Genomic DNA, 14,568 nt, shown 5'->3' on the forward strand with positions numbered 1-14,568 from the left:
GTGTTTTTCCCGTCGAAAGGTGTGGGCTACTTCATACCTTATTTATTCAGGCGTACTCCTAAGCTGTCCAAATGTGCACTCAGGTTTAATGTATGAATGTGACAAAACAAAGAAAATGTAAGTATCACTGCCATTGTCAGTTAGTGGGGACTGGTTGTTGCATTTATATCTCACTTTTCCTTCTGAGGAGCCTAAGGTGGAGTATATGATCCTCCCCCTCCTCTCCATTTTATCATCACAACCCTGTGTGGTAGCAGCTGTACCAAAGTCACCCAATGAGCTTCCGTGGCAGAGTGGGGACTAGAACCGGGACCTCTCGACTCCCAGTCCAACACTCTAACCACTACACCACTCTAGCTCTTTCAACTGGCTGTTGAGTGGCAAAGCCCAAGTTTTATGATGAATTTCCATTTTAGAATCAAACAAAAAACCTGTTTCCAGTCACCATCCTCACCCTGATTCCAGAGACGGCTCTACCTTTCAAAGGAATTATAGTAAAGTGAAATCTCTCTGTCACAGCCACCACTTCTAGGCCTCTTGATCTGTCTGTTGCCAAGTTACTGCCTTTGGGAGAAGCCAGTCGAAGGAATCATTAATCCATGCCCAGCCTTCTTACTTCCTTGTTCCTTGTTCTCTGTCAACTAGAGGAAAGCACACAGACCGAGAACTGCGGGTACATATAACCTGCAGCCATGGATGACAGCTGGAGAAGCAGAGAAAATGAAGCAGGTACCATGATTTTTGCCCTAGGGATGTCTGGTTTGATCTGGGACTGGCTGATTAGGAGGTTCTCTTAACTTTTTTGGCGTTAGCAAGATTCCTACTATGACCACCACCACCATCACCCGAGCTAAGAGCATTGCAGGCACATGCAAAGAGAACCATGGGGGGAAATTGAGCTCTGCTTTAATGAAAAGCCTGTCGAAAGGGACAGGCTGCACTTGAATTAGAATGGATACCAGATTACAGGTTGTAGAGCAGCTTTAAAACTGATTTCTAGGGGGAAAGCTGAAATACGTTAGTAGTTTTGCCTCACCACTTTTGCATTCAGCCCTGCTCAAGACTGGAATGAGGGCAGCGAGAGCTTTTCCGAAATGGAATTTGGACCTCAGGTTGGTGTAAACGTTTCAGATCTGCTAAGATGAGATGCCATAAAGTAGGGGTAAGGAGCATGACACCCACTCCGACATTGTTGGATTGGAACTCCCATCATCCCCCACCATTGGCTATACCAGCTGGAGCAGAATGGCGTTCTGGAGGGACACACGTTTCCAGCTGTACCATAGAGTTCGACAACGAGCAGACAGAAACAAAAGGTGGTCACATAAAGGGATCCAAAAGCCATAAGAAGGAACGAATGGTGGACAAAAGGAACACCTGTGTATAAGTTTATATATATGGTAATAATGCGACAGGCCTCCTAGTCAAGGTGGGGGAATGTGAGCGTTTGATACTATAAGAGAGCCTATGGTAGTGGGTGTGCTGCCCTTAGAGGGAAAGATGTGACAAATGCATTTTCTCCCACTTTGAACAGATTAGCAATCCTTGTGAGGTGCTTTTGCTTCTCCTTGTTCTAGGTGGCTTCACCTTTGTGGGGTGAATCCCTTGTTACGAACATTGGTTTGAACTGTATGGGCTGATGCTTCAGGGAGTGGGGACATGATTTGGTGGCGTTTTGGCCCCCTTCTGTATACTTACATTGGAGTCTGAAGGGAGGCACATTCCAACTGGGCTTCTTCTCTCTGACCCATGCATGTCTTGCGTCCTATTCTGGACCCCTGTCTCTAGGGTCCAGCTGGGGTCGCCATGGAGCCCCGTCTCTCTTTCTCCAGCTACCAAGCAACCAGACGCTACGTTTCCGTGGCAACAAGGCAACGGCCTGGGAAGCGGCTTTGGAGGGGGCATCGGAGCCCGCAGTTGACCCCCAGGAACTGGTCCCGGAATTTGTGTTGGGGGAGGAAGAGGAAGACAGCAGGCCTCTGAAAGAGCTGCCCCTCTGCCTTGAGTCGAAACGAAAACTCAGGTAGCAGGATGGCTGGATCCTTGAGGGGAGGGGGATGAATATTCTTAACGTTTGAGATGGTGGGGCTTACCCCTCAAATGGGCTCCCCGCAAAAGCAGCCTTCCCCAACTTGGTGTCCTCCAGTTGTGTTGGACTACAACTCCCATAATCCCCAGCTAGTATGGCCAACAGCTGAACTAAAATGAATTCTCAAGTTTGATTCTGTTCCTTTGGGACTCAATTGACACCAGAATTTCCTTTCTTCCACCACTGATATGAAATTACTGCCCTTGTGACTGGGTTATCTTGTACAGCAGCCTTCTCCATCCTGATGCCATCCGCATGGATTACCAGTCTCATCATCCCCAGCCAGCACAGCCAAGCCATATAGGGATCCCCAGGTTGTTCTACTGGCCCTTCTGAGATAGAGCAAAGGATGCTGGGAATCCAGAACGTCTGGGAAGGGCACAGAGAGCTGCTGAAGTGGTTCAAGGGAGGGGCCTGGGTCTCGCTGGGGTGGCACAGAGGTCGCTTGGGGAGATGCAGCCCCTCTCCTCGAGCTCTTTGAATAGGACAACAAGGTGTTAATCTATGTGGGGCGTTTGCCTCGAAGATCTAATAAACATAGAGAGACCGAGGGGCACACAGTTGCATAACTCCAGAGAAACAACGCTCCAGGCAGGCATTGATTTTAACCATCTCAGTTTCCCATTAAGCTATCTGGGCTCTTTCCACCCTGTTTTTCAAGAGTTCTGCAGGAGCAAGCAACGAGCAGGCTCAGCGGTTGGGAGCTTTGGCGTGTGGGCAAGCGACGGACGCTGCGCCGTCTCAGGAGCCAGGCAGGCGCGGTCCTCTCCTACGCTGAGGTGTGGCGGGGCACGCTGCGCCACATTGAAGGTATGGGGAAAGTGTCCTGGTGAACAGAGGACCAGGGACAGCTTGCATATGTTTCCTGGCCTTGCCCTTTGACCTGTTGTCCTCTCTTCTTCCAAGGCCACTTTGGAACAGGGATCCAGTCCTACTTTAACTTCCTGCGTTTCTTGGTCCTGATGAATTTCGTCGCCTCCCTCCTGGTGGTGGGATTTGTGGTGGCGCCGAATGCGGCGTTTGAGGCCTTGCAGCTCAATCGGACACGTCAACGGAACGACAGTTTGGGTAGGTCTTGTGAGCCAGGGATTTGAAATAAGGAGCTCTAACTCCCAAGGAAAACTGAGGAGTAGTTTCCATCTTTTTCCTCCAGCAGGGCCATTACGCATTGAATAGCTGTGTAGAGTTGTAGGAGTTTTTCCGGTTTAAACGTGCATGGAATTGCAATCTAAGAGGGTCTAAAGGGTGAGAGCCGTAGATGACAGGAGACTCCTACTGAGGATGAGGAGGAAATTAACTCCTCCCCATTATTTCTTTCAGTGAATGCATCATGTCTGCATTACAACCCCACACCACAAGGCTTGGTCAGCTACTTTTCCTACGTCATGGATCTTCTGTCAGGCAAGGTGAGATACTGTAACCCTGACAATTAACCCTGGAACACTGCCACAGGGACCCATTTCCAGTGTCTATGAATGTGTGTCTCCCTGCAGGGGTTCATAGAGCTCACCTACCTGTTCTACGGCTACTACCAACATTCGGCCGTCGATTTCGTGGGCTTCTCGTACAACGTCCCCCTTGCGTATCTGCTCACGGCACTCTTTTACCTCCTCTTCTGTCTGGTGTGGATCGTACAGAGGTGAGGGCAACTCTGCACTTTGTGAGCCATCCTCCACCCTGAATGCAGCTGCATTTCTGGGCATCCTCTGTTTAAATATCTGCCCTTCTCTTCCCTTCCTTCCTTCCTTCCCCAGGTCCATCTATCTTCTCAAACGCAGCTTGGTTAGTGAAGACGCTTCCCTTGGGTCCTACAGCAACAAAGTCTTTGCCGGCTGGGATTTTGGCTTGGTGCAAGGCAGGATGGTGGAGTTAAAACACAAGAGCATCCGCTATGAGCTGCGGGTAAGGCAGACCAGGTAGGCTAGGAACAGATGCCAAGACATACTGCTGGAGTTTAGGGTTTGATTGCAGGGGGGCAGGACAGAGACTACTACTGTGGCTACAACCATCTGTCAGGTATGCTTTAGGGTGGATTCCTGCACTGAGCAGGGGGTTGGACTTGATGGCCTTATAGGCCCCTTCCAACTCTACTATTCTATGATTCTATGTGGCGACCTTCTTGAAGCTAAATAGGTCGAGGTCTGGATTGGAGACTGCCCAGGAAGGCTTCCACAACCTGGTACCCTCCAGATGTCTTGTGTTAGAGTTGTAGTCCAACAGATCTGGAGGGCACCAGGTTGGGGAAGGCTGTTGTATATTCACTGCATTGAGTAGTGAGTGGTGCAGCCAGGTAATTTCAGACCCTGGACTTCATGGTCTTACGATGGGTAGGGGTGGCTTTGAAAGGCCATGTGCAGTGGAGGCTGGTGGCTCCGCTTTCAGTGGGGCTGTGGATCCATTCTGCGTTTTAGCCAGAACTCTAAAAGAGCGATCCAAGGTACTGAACCTATTTTGGAGACAGGGTAAAGTACCTTGAATACTTCCTTTAGAGTTTTGGCAGGTTTTGACCAAAATCCAGAATAGATTCACAGCCCTACTGAAATCAGAGACACCAGCCTCCACTGGATATGTGTAAATTACATTTCTCACCACCGCAGTTTCATGCTGGTTGGTTGTTTTTATGCTCTTCATGGTTTTAATTGTTGTAAACCGCCCAGAGAGCTTCGGCTATTGGGCGGTATAAAAATGTAATAAATAAATCAGGGGCAGGCCCTTTAGATGACAATGGACCCCAACTCCCATCAGCCCTAGCCAGCATAACCAATGGTGAGGGATAATGGGGGTTCCTGTCCAACAACATCTGGAGGGCCACAAGTCGCCCATCTCTGCTTTACATGGAACTGCTTCTACTTACTTGATTCTGTTAGAGCAAAACAAATAAAACCCCAAATAAAAAGGAACAAGAAAAAGTAAATACTCTGAGCATGTGCAAGTTTGCATTTTAAACTCACTGAAACCATAGCAACGTCATGAACACAGGAACAAAATGGAGCTTGCCTCTGCTAATCCCATTGTTTAACACCTTTACTTGGGAATAAGCAACCTTTCGTTATAGGAAAGGATCATGTATTTTTAAAGGCCCCCATCTAGATTGGCGAGGAGGTTAATGTTTTCACCCTGTGCCATTTCCCCACTGAAAATGACTCCACTCGCAGAGCTATTTGCCCTGATGTTAGCCTTAAGCCTATACATTCGCCCCTCTGCAGCTAGTTGCAGCTACAGGGGCAACTTAAATTAGGGCTGCAGTGCAGGGGGGGGGGGGAAATAAGACCCCTTCTCTCCTCCCTCCCCTTCACCACAGCTCAATGCATATGGGTGGGGTGGGGTTTGCCTACACCTGCCTTCTGTAAAATAAAATGACATTGCAGAATTCCCGTGTGGCCTGACTCCATCTCCCCCAGTTCAATTAAAAACTGCTCTTTGTTGTTTTTCTGCCCCATTTGCTCAGCTGGAGGAGTGTCGCCTTCTGCAAGATCTAACCCAGGGTTGGGCAAACATGTGGTCCTCGGACCATGCGTGGCCCTTGCTCAGGCTAATTTCAAAAGCCCTATGCAAGGGATAGGTTCAAATCTCTGGAAAGAGTGGTCCATCCTCTGTCCCTCTCCCTGGAGCCCTCCAAGTGCAGAAAGAAAGAGAAGGGGTGTTGGAAAGAGAGAGAGAGAGAGAGAGAAGAGGGTGGCAGAAAGAGAGAAACAGAGGGGCTTCGTCCACTTTTGGCTCTTGCTCCACTCACCACTGGCTTCGGACGTACGTTGCTTAACTCCCTTTGGTTCTGGGATGCTAGTTTTTCTGCTTCTCATCCTCCCCTTCCTCTCTGGCTCCAGATGGATCTAGAGGAGGAAGCACTCCGCAAGTGCCAGGCAGAGCGGACCACAGCACAAACTGTCAGTCTCTATGTCCTTCGGGTCCTGATCAACATCCTGGTTTTGGGGCTGCTGGGAGGATCATTTTACTGCATCTTCCGGGCAACGAGCTATTCCCAGTGGCTGCTGGAAAAGGTGAGGAAATAGCCATCACTTGACATGTCTTCCCTTCACCATCTTCTGGTGGACCCTACTCGCTCCCCGCTAAAAAAAGCAACTCTTTGGGTTTGCTTTGATTGTACCCCCAACCTGGGCACAGTGACAGCCCAGCCCTACAAGTTGCACTTGGGGTGACACAAAACTGGCTTTTATGTTGTCTGGACTAGCAGACCGGGTTGAGACTCTACTAATGATGGCTCCGTGTTTTTTATAGCCATGTGAGTGGCAGAAATTCAACTGGCACAGCTCTGCCCATCATTGCATCACCAATCTGTTGAAGTTCTGTCTGTAAGAGGCAATGACCTGGTCCGCACATAATGCTAAACCCTGGTATGGGTTGCTGAATTCAGGGCTGTTGTGATGCATGAGCACCGCTGTGCTAACAAATTATGGTTTGTTAACCATGAACATTCCAGAAAGAGAACCCAGGGTTTGTTGTTGGGTTATTCAGGGCTATTTAGATGGTTATGTGTGATCTGAAACAGTGGGTTGTTCATGGAGTTGCTTTGCCAGGCTACAGAGGCGGAGGACAAGAGCGGTAAAAAATAAATAAATCCATCCACTCTACAGCGCCACGAAGGCATTTGGGATACGAGGAAGGAACAAGCATAGGAGGACGGAAACATTCACGGGATTGAGAACAAACTGCCATTTGTTCGATCATCTGCCAGACAAACCCAGAGTACGGCAACAAACTATAGGTTAAATAAACCATGGATTAGCGTTCAGTGTGAACCAGGCCACAGTCTCTGGAAAAGGAGATGACTAATCTTATTCCCTTTATTACCACGGTGATCTTGACTAGATCTATCTTTTTATCTCCTTTGGCAGACTGACTCCCCAATCAAAGGCCAATACTTCCTGGAGTTACTAGCAGCTTATCTCCCATCCGCCGTCATCACAGCTGCCAACCTCCTTCTCCCGTTGATCTTTGAGGTCATCGTTCAACTAGAGAAATACCCGCTCAGCTTTCAAATCAAAATCACGCTTCTCAGGTGCAGGAAGTGCTGGGTCCTCTGGGGTGCCTGGTATACACCGGCCCTTATGTGCAGAGGCAGCTGTGGGATTCAGCTCTGAATGACAGACAGGGCTGGATAAATGTCCTCGAAAAGCAAGTTATAGAATAGGATCTACGGTGGTATTATCAGTTCCCCTTTGTTAGCAAGAGGGAGCCTATCTTAATTTCTGAATTATTTTCAGTTCTGTTCTGAACGATAGATAGATGGGGCTAGATTAATGATCATGATAAGTAAGTGGAAGAATGGGAGCACTTTAGAGTGGTGTTATTGATGAGATTTCCTTCGTAAGCAGTTCACATGAGGCTTTTATGGTGCAATCAATTTCCTGTCTCAAACATGGGATTTTACTGGTGTCTAGATATTGTTTTTCATTTGTAATGAAAGCACTTTAAGATTTCCAACAGCTTCTTCCATCTTCTTTCTTACCACACACAAAAAAAACCCTGAGTTATGGAGGGAAAAGGTAGAACAGTGGCTCATTGCCCTCAGGCTGGTAGTGGTAGGCTGTCTGTCTGAAAGCACCCTTTATCTTGCTTCCTGAATTCTTTTTCGGGGCACTGAACCCTAGTAGCGTAGAGCATGACTGGCTAGCGAGGCCCAGAATGGATCAGGTCTCTGATGGATTGCCTAGGCTGGGGCAGGCAGATAGCACTTGGGCAGGGATCCTCAATGTTTTTAGGTCAAGAGGCACATTTAGAATGGTAAGAAAGTGTTTTGGGGACTCTCACAAAATGGCTGTCATTGGGGGGGGGTAGGGAGGGGCGCTTGCTCATCCATAAATTGGTAGGCATGGCCGGTCACAAAAAATCCCTTTTCCCAGAAGGCAAGCTGGTAAGACTAAAAGAAAAGCAACTTGTCCGAAAACCTAAGCAGAGTTGGGGGTCTGACCTCCAAAATGTAAAACCACACTTTTGAACCCAGATAACGCTGATGCTGGTGAGCAGCATTTTGCTTTGTAGCATGCCAATGTCCCCCTTACAAAAAATAATGAATTAAAATAATATGAAGAAATATCAGGATGGGAAGGGAACCTAGGGCTAGAGCATGGGTTATAGGAAGCTGCGTTAGACTGTCAGAAGCTCAGCATTATTTGTCTACAGCCTGGAAGCATCTCTTTAAGGTTTCAGAAAGTAGTATGGCTTTCTTTTCTTCTTCCCCGGTCAGTTGGCAACCCTACATGTCTTCCCATTTCTGTCTAACAGGAGCGTCTTCCTCCGTCTCGCAAGCCTGGGGGTTGTGCTCATCTCGCTCTGGGCCCAGATCACCTGTACTGGGGACCCACACATGTCAGAGTGTCGGAACTGTGGCTACAATAACCGCCTTCACCCGGTAAGTTTAGAGGGGAATGTGAGGTTTGGAGTCCAGACTCCTGGATTCTCTGGTTGGCGATAGGAACTAGGCCTTGGTTGGAACTAGGCCTTGGTTCTCTTAAAAGGAGCTAGAATTTAGCTAGTTACCGCAAGGCCTCTGGTAGGCCTTCCCTTTGGGGGTGGGGGGAATTATGTCCAGTAGGTTGGAGTGAGGGCAGTTTGGGCGTCCCGCCCCATGACAGGAGAAGTATTAAGTTAGGCAAAGAGTAGTTAGCAACCATAGATCCCTGGATTATTTGGGAGGGAAATGGTGGGAGTAGAGCAGTGGGAAAGTTCAACATGACACTCTTCCCAGATGGCTGAGCTGAATCTTTATATCCCTCCAGTGCTGGGAGACCTCAGTGGGACAGGAAATGTACAAGCTGATGATTTTCGACTTGGTTGTTATACTCCTCATCATATTGTTTGTGGAGTTTCCAAGAAAGTAAGTTTCTGATCCCCTTTGTGTTATAGAAGCTGGGTATAAGATTGCCCTGGGCAGTAGTAAGTCATTTTAGCTTGGTTTGGGTGTGTTTTATTTATTTATTTATTTATTACATTTCTATACCGCCCAATAGCCGGAGCTCTCTGGGCGGTTCACAAAAGTGGTGGTGGGCGGCTTTTATGTTTTCCCTTTATTCTTGACCCTCTGATCAGCATTTTGGCCTAAAATGCTGATCAGAGGGTTGCTTGCTTCCACACTAGCAGTTTTAGTCTAGAATTCTCATCCTTTGTTCACTTACTTTTTAAAAAATTCATGGAACATTGCAGCCATCCTATTCCAGGGTTTTCTGAGGTAGCTTGCCTTTTTTTAACCCCAGTTTGTGGCTCTCTGTTTTGATTAATATCAGACGAGGACTGTGAACAGTCAGGGTCCAAATCCCTGCTTGTCCATGAAGCTCGGTGACCTTGGGCCAATTGCTCCATCTCAACCTTAGGCCACTTCACAGGGTTGCTGTGAGGATAACATGGGAGGAGGAGAACACAGTGGAGGCTGGTGGCTCCAGTGTCAGCGGGGTGGTGAATCCGATCTGGGTTTCAGTCAGAACTCTAAAGCCAGTGTGAGAGCCAGTGTGGTGTAGTGGCTAAGGTGTTGGACTGGGAGTCGGGAGATCCAGGTTCTAGTCCCCACTTAGCCACGGAAACTCACTGGGTGACTTTGGGCCAGTCACAGACTCCCAGTTCACCCTACCTCACAGGGTTGTTGTGAGGATAACATGGAGAGGAGGAGGATTATGTATGCCGACTTGGGTTCCTTAGAGGAAAAAAGGTGGGATATAAATGTAATAAACAAACAAACAAACAAAGGAGCCAGCCAAGGTGCTTCTAGGATGAAAGGTGGAGTACAAAGGGAATGAATGAGAGAGAGAAAAATGAAATAGCACCTGGTTGTGAGTGGTCTTCAGTTCAGGTCACCTGCAGAATCCACGGGCATGTCTACACCAGCCATTTATCCTGGGACCATCCCTGTGCATTCAAATGCCACACAGGGGATCCCAGGAGCAGGCAGGGACGATCCCTCCATTTGCCTGGTATAACCCTTAGGTGTAGAAAGGGCCCACATCTGCTCTTCCCTCCCTTGTTTCCTAGGATGCTGGTGACTTACTTGCCCTCCTGCTCTTTGCTACAATGGTGGGGGCAGCAGGAGTTCATGGTGCCGTCCAACGTCTTGGATCTGGTGTACGGGCAGACCCTGTGCTGGACGGGGGCTCTTTTTTGCCCCCTGCTTCCTGTGCTCAACACCATCAAGTTCATTGTTGTCTTCTACTTGAAAAAGGTGACTCTGTGAGGGAGATGGCTCTGAAAGCAAAGACGTTAGGGTGTGTGGTTCTGAGGTGCTTCCCGTCTGGGGTGACCCATTGCTGGAATTTTACGGGGAGGAGGGGTCCAGACTATGACATTCCCATTTGTAACTCTCTCGTGTTTCCCCACCATCTCTTACCGCTCTTTCTTAGAAGTGGGGAACATGGATGGGAGGGTGCTGTTGCATTCATATCCTGCGCATGGGTCTCCCATGGGCAGCCACTGTGTGGGCAGAACTAGCTGTACTAGATGGACCCTTGGTCTTATCCGGCATCAGGGCTCTTCTTAACTGCAAAGTAGGGCAGGAGAGAAGTCGAAGAGATCTATGAGAGTCTGATGGAGAAAACGGCCGAGGTTTCCTGGGAAGCGTTTTGGGGTTGGGAGTGTTACAGCAGGAAGGACACGAACCAAGTCTCTTGAGCTTAGGGATGCTTTCGCCTCTCTCCATCCTAGCTGACCCTCTATGCCAACTGCCGTCCGGCTGAAAGGACGTTCCGTGCCTCCAGCTCCAACTTCTTCTTTCTCTTGGTTTTGCTCTTCGGTCTGGGTATTTCTTTTATCCCTGCACTATACAGCATGCTTGTGTAAGTATAATGTCGCCTTCTCCCAGATGTTGTCATCTGTCTGTCTTGCGTCTGGTGTCGGACTATTGGGGTTCAGTGTCTCCCACCATCAGATGTGTAGCAGAAGGGATTGGGTCCCTTTAGACATGACAACGCCCTCCTAATTCTCCAATGCCATCCTGAGGAGGCCCGCCTGGTTCCTTCTCTATTTGCTTTCTGGCAAACTGAAAAAGGAAAGAAAGAAAGAAAGAAAGAAGTATTTATGCTAGCAGGCGTTTGGCCCTGCTTAAACTGGCAATATTTTAATGGTAGTTTTATAATGCTTTATTTATAACCCAGCTTGGAGGATCAGAGGAATTAAAAAGTGGGATATAAATGATTTTTTAATACATAAGTAAATTCCTTCCCCTGCCCATCCAGCTGCTACCAATGCTTCAGTCTCACCTGTCTCTTTATCTCTCTCTCTCTCTTGCACAGCTTGCCCCCTTCAAAGGCCTGTGGCCCATTCCGGGGTGATCCCACCATGTGGAACACCGTCGACGATGCTGTGTTGCAGCTACCCTACAGAACCCGGGACTTCTTGAAGTTTGTAGGCTCCGTGGCGTTTGCTGTGCCCTTGTTCCTGCTCCTGAGGTGACAAGGAATTGGGTGCTTGTATTGCACGCTACTGGGCTAGGGTTCAGAGGACAGAAATGGGAGGGAGAAGAGAGAGAGATTCTGGGTCTAGAGCAGCCATCCCAGTGTGGGGAAAGGCACCAGGTTGGTGCAAGGTACTCTAGAGCTTTGCAGCCTGTGTAATGAATTAGCAGATGCATTAGCAGCACGTTCTTATACCTGTCTCTTCTTCCCTGCCTTTTCCTTTGTCTTCCCACCTCCAAGTATCCTCATGTTCTACCTCAAGGCTCTGGCTGACTCGTACAGCTCCATGGTCAAAGGCCTCAAAGGGCAGCTCCGTCTGGTAAGTGGGGGGCAGCGGGTGCTGAAACTCCAGGAGGGGCCAGTTCAGGATGGGAAGGTGGCAAGCCGAAGGGACCAACAGTGAAATGTACACATTGATAAAGTTATTACAATGACTGAGGATTTACTTATTTACAGTATTTGTCTACCGCCCAATTAACCATGTCCTCTGGACGGTTAACCATAAAAGTCCAAAGTTACAAAACAGCAAACGTCCTAAATATTAAATGGAATAAAAATCAACTGCAGCATAAGACTAATAAATGATTTAAAACCAGCAGTTGACAAAACAGTTCAAACAGCAGAGCTAAACATTAAAGGCCTTAAAATTTACTCAAAATGATCTTGGAATGCCTGTGAAACTAAAAAAAAGTCTTTACCTGGTGCTAGGCAAGCCTCTCTGGGGAGGGCATTCCACAACTTGGATGCCACCACCAAAAAGGCCCTAGCTTTGATGGGCACTGACTGAACCTTATTTGGTGGGAGCACCCTGAGAAGGGTCTTTGAAGATCTTGGGATCCAGATAGGTAAGTGTGGGAGCAGACGATCTTACAGGTAACCTGGACCCAATCCATTTAAGGCTTTGAAGGTACCAGCACTTTGAATTGGGTCTGAAAATGAACTGGCAACCAGTGCAGGTGAAAGAGTCCTGGCACAATGTGACCATATTCTGTTGGCTGAGGTTATAATCACGGAAAAGAACCCGAAAGGTCATTCAGTTTAAACCCCTGCTTGATGTAGGAAGCCCACTTCTTCAGTGGCTATCCAGCCCCTGCTTAAAAACACCTACCATTATATCACTTATGGGTGGCTACCAATGGGTGTGTGTGTGTGTGAGGTTCTCCTCGATACAAAATGTTGCAAAACGAGCAGCAGATCTTAGTAAAAAGAGTAGATACTGAAAAAATGGTGGGAAAGACAGCTACATACTGACTGGGTGTGGTGAGAGTTGTAATCTCACAAGGCTGTGAGTGTGCTATAGTGGGGTGGTTGGGATATGCCCCATTGTTTTCTGTTTTCTCTTACTGTCTTTATCTCTCTCTCATTCAGGAGGGTCAAGATAAACTTTTCCTGGTGAAGCAAATTTCTGAATTGAGCCAGTGAGCCCCGTGTCGGAAAGAACTTATCAGTGATTTTTTTTTTACTGTTTTGATCCTCTGATCCTTGCCCATCTGTTTTTTCTCTGTACAGCACCATGTACACTGATGGTGCTATAATAATAATAATAATAATAATAATAATAATAATAATAATCTGTCCTTGGATGCTGTAGGCCCTCTTTGTTTCACAGTTCTCCCAAGACAGGTTTCTGGCCAAATTTGCTCTACAGTAAATGTATTTTTATGCCTTCTTGAAAGCCAGAATGGTCCCTTTTACTCCTTGGTCCCTTGTGCTGAAACGTGGTGCCCCTAAGCGTAGCTTCTGCACTAGAGTTTAAATTTGTATTCCTATTTGTATAGTGTTTTGTGAGGGCTTGGCTCTAAAATGAGGCCTATAATACTTTGAATAAATACACTTTTAAAATGGAAATATTCTCCTTTTGAATTAGAATGCAACATTTTGAAACCCTAATTTGAGATGTTAACTTACAAAGTTTTTAGTAGAACTTTCATTCTCATGAAGCAATGTATTAATGCTCAAGCCTTGGTGACAAAACTCAAATTATGGTGGTAAAAATTTGAAGATATTATTATTCAGAAATGTTGAAAGAGTCACCAATCTGAATTAGGAAGATCCTGCAAATTTTGTAGTTTACATTTATGTAAAACTTTTAAGATTTAATTTTTGCTTTTACTTGAGAGTCAGTCCAGCAGGTGATTTAAATCCCAAGTAATCATGTACAAGATTGAGCTCACAGTGTGTTGGCTTAGGCTTGGGTCCAAGGCATTTATTCACATTTAACCTCTGCAGTGTCCTAATTGTGTGGCTTTGGTCAAACCTCTAACCCTCAAGTCCCCTACCAGTACCTGGAGGCGAAGGTTATCAATGGCTACTAGCCCTGATGGTTGTGTGCTGCCTCCATTATTCGAGGCAGTAAGCCTGTGTGCACCAGTTGCTGGGGAACATGGGTGGGAGGGTGCTGTTGCACCATGGCCTGCTTGTTCATCCCTGGCTGATGGCTGCTTGGCCACTTCGTGAACAGAGTGCTGGACTAGATGGACCCTTGATCTGATCCGGCATGGCTCTTCTTTTTTCTTACCACTGGCCTATTTTGCAAGATTACCAAGATAATGAATTAAGAAAGCAATCCTATGCATGTTTAGACAGAAATATGACCTACAACTCCCAGCATGGCCCTGACTATATATAGGATTGTGCCCTAAAGCACTTCGTATCATTGGAGTATGTATTTGGCAAAAGGCATCTTGTTGGTCCATGTGGAATCCAAATGCTGGACTAGTTAGACCTTCAGTCCAACCCAGATAAATTGCATATAGTGCCCCCGTACTGAGAAATGTTACAAGAAGAATTAATAGTAATTGAGTTTTAAGTGAAGACTAAAACCTGAGGTCGTTTTGCGATTCTGACATAGTCTGGGACTCATATGCAAAGGGAACTATTATTAACAAGGAACGCAAGCAAAAGCCAGGATCTCAACATACTTTTGAAAAAGTACAAAAGTATTTTTAATATGTGATGTCAGAACCAAAGTGTCCCTGGAATCATTTAAATACACTGACCCAGATTAAAAATTACTAAAAAAAAATAAATGCACGCGCCATCGATGAGTCGAGCGTCTGGTGAGTCCGTACCAATCAAATGACA

The 14,568-nt window shown here is 47.1% G+C and overlaps 1 protein-coding gene across 1 annotated transcript; it reads left to right on the forward strand.

The window, feature by feature from the left end:
* Positions 1 to 692: 692 nt before the first annotated feature.
* TMC4 (transmembrane channel like 4) lies at positions 693 to 12,917 on the forward strand. Its single transcript, XM_063136896.1, has 16 exons — positions 693 to 729; positions 1,789 to 2,023; positions 2,751 to 2,899; positions 2,996 to 3,157; positions 3,410 to 3,495; positions 3,583 to 3,728; positions 3,844 to 3,991; positions 5,914 to 6,087; positions 6,943 to 7,106; positions 8,333 to 8,459; positions 8,827 to 8,924; positions 10,070 to 10,256; positions 10,736 to 10,866; positions 11,323 to 11,478; positions 11,725 to 11,803; positions 12,853 to 12,917. The coding sequence occupies exons 1-16, from the start codon at positions 693 to 695 to the stop codon at positions 12,904 to 12,906; spliced, it is 2,133 nt and encodes a 710-aa protein (XP_062992966.1). The 3' UTR covers positions 12,907 to 12,917.
* Positions 12,918 to 14,568: the final 1,651 nt, after the last annotated feature.

This window comes from Elgaria multicarinata, chromosome 11 (assembly GCF_023053635.1).
Source record: "Elgaria multicarinata webbii isolate HBS135686 ecotype San Diego chromosome 11, rElgMul1.1.pri, whole genome shotgun sequence".
In the NCBI taxonomy this organism is placed as follows: Eukaryota; Metazoa; Chordata; class Lepidosauria; order Squamata; family Anguidae; genus Elgaria; species Elgaria multicarinata.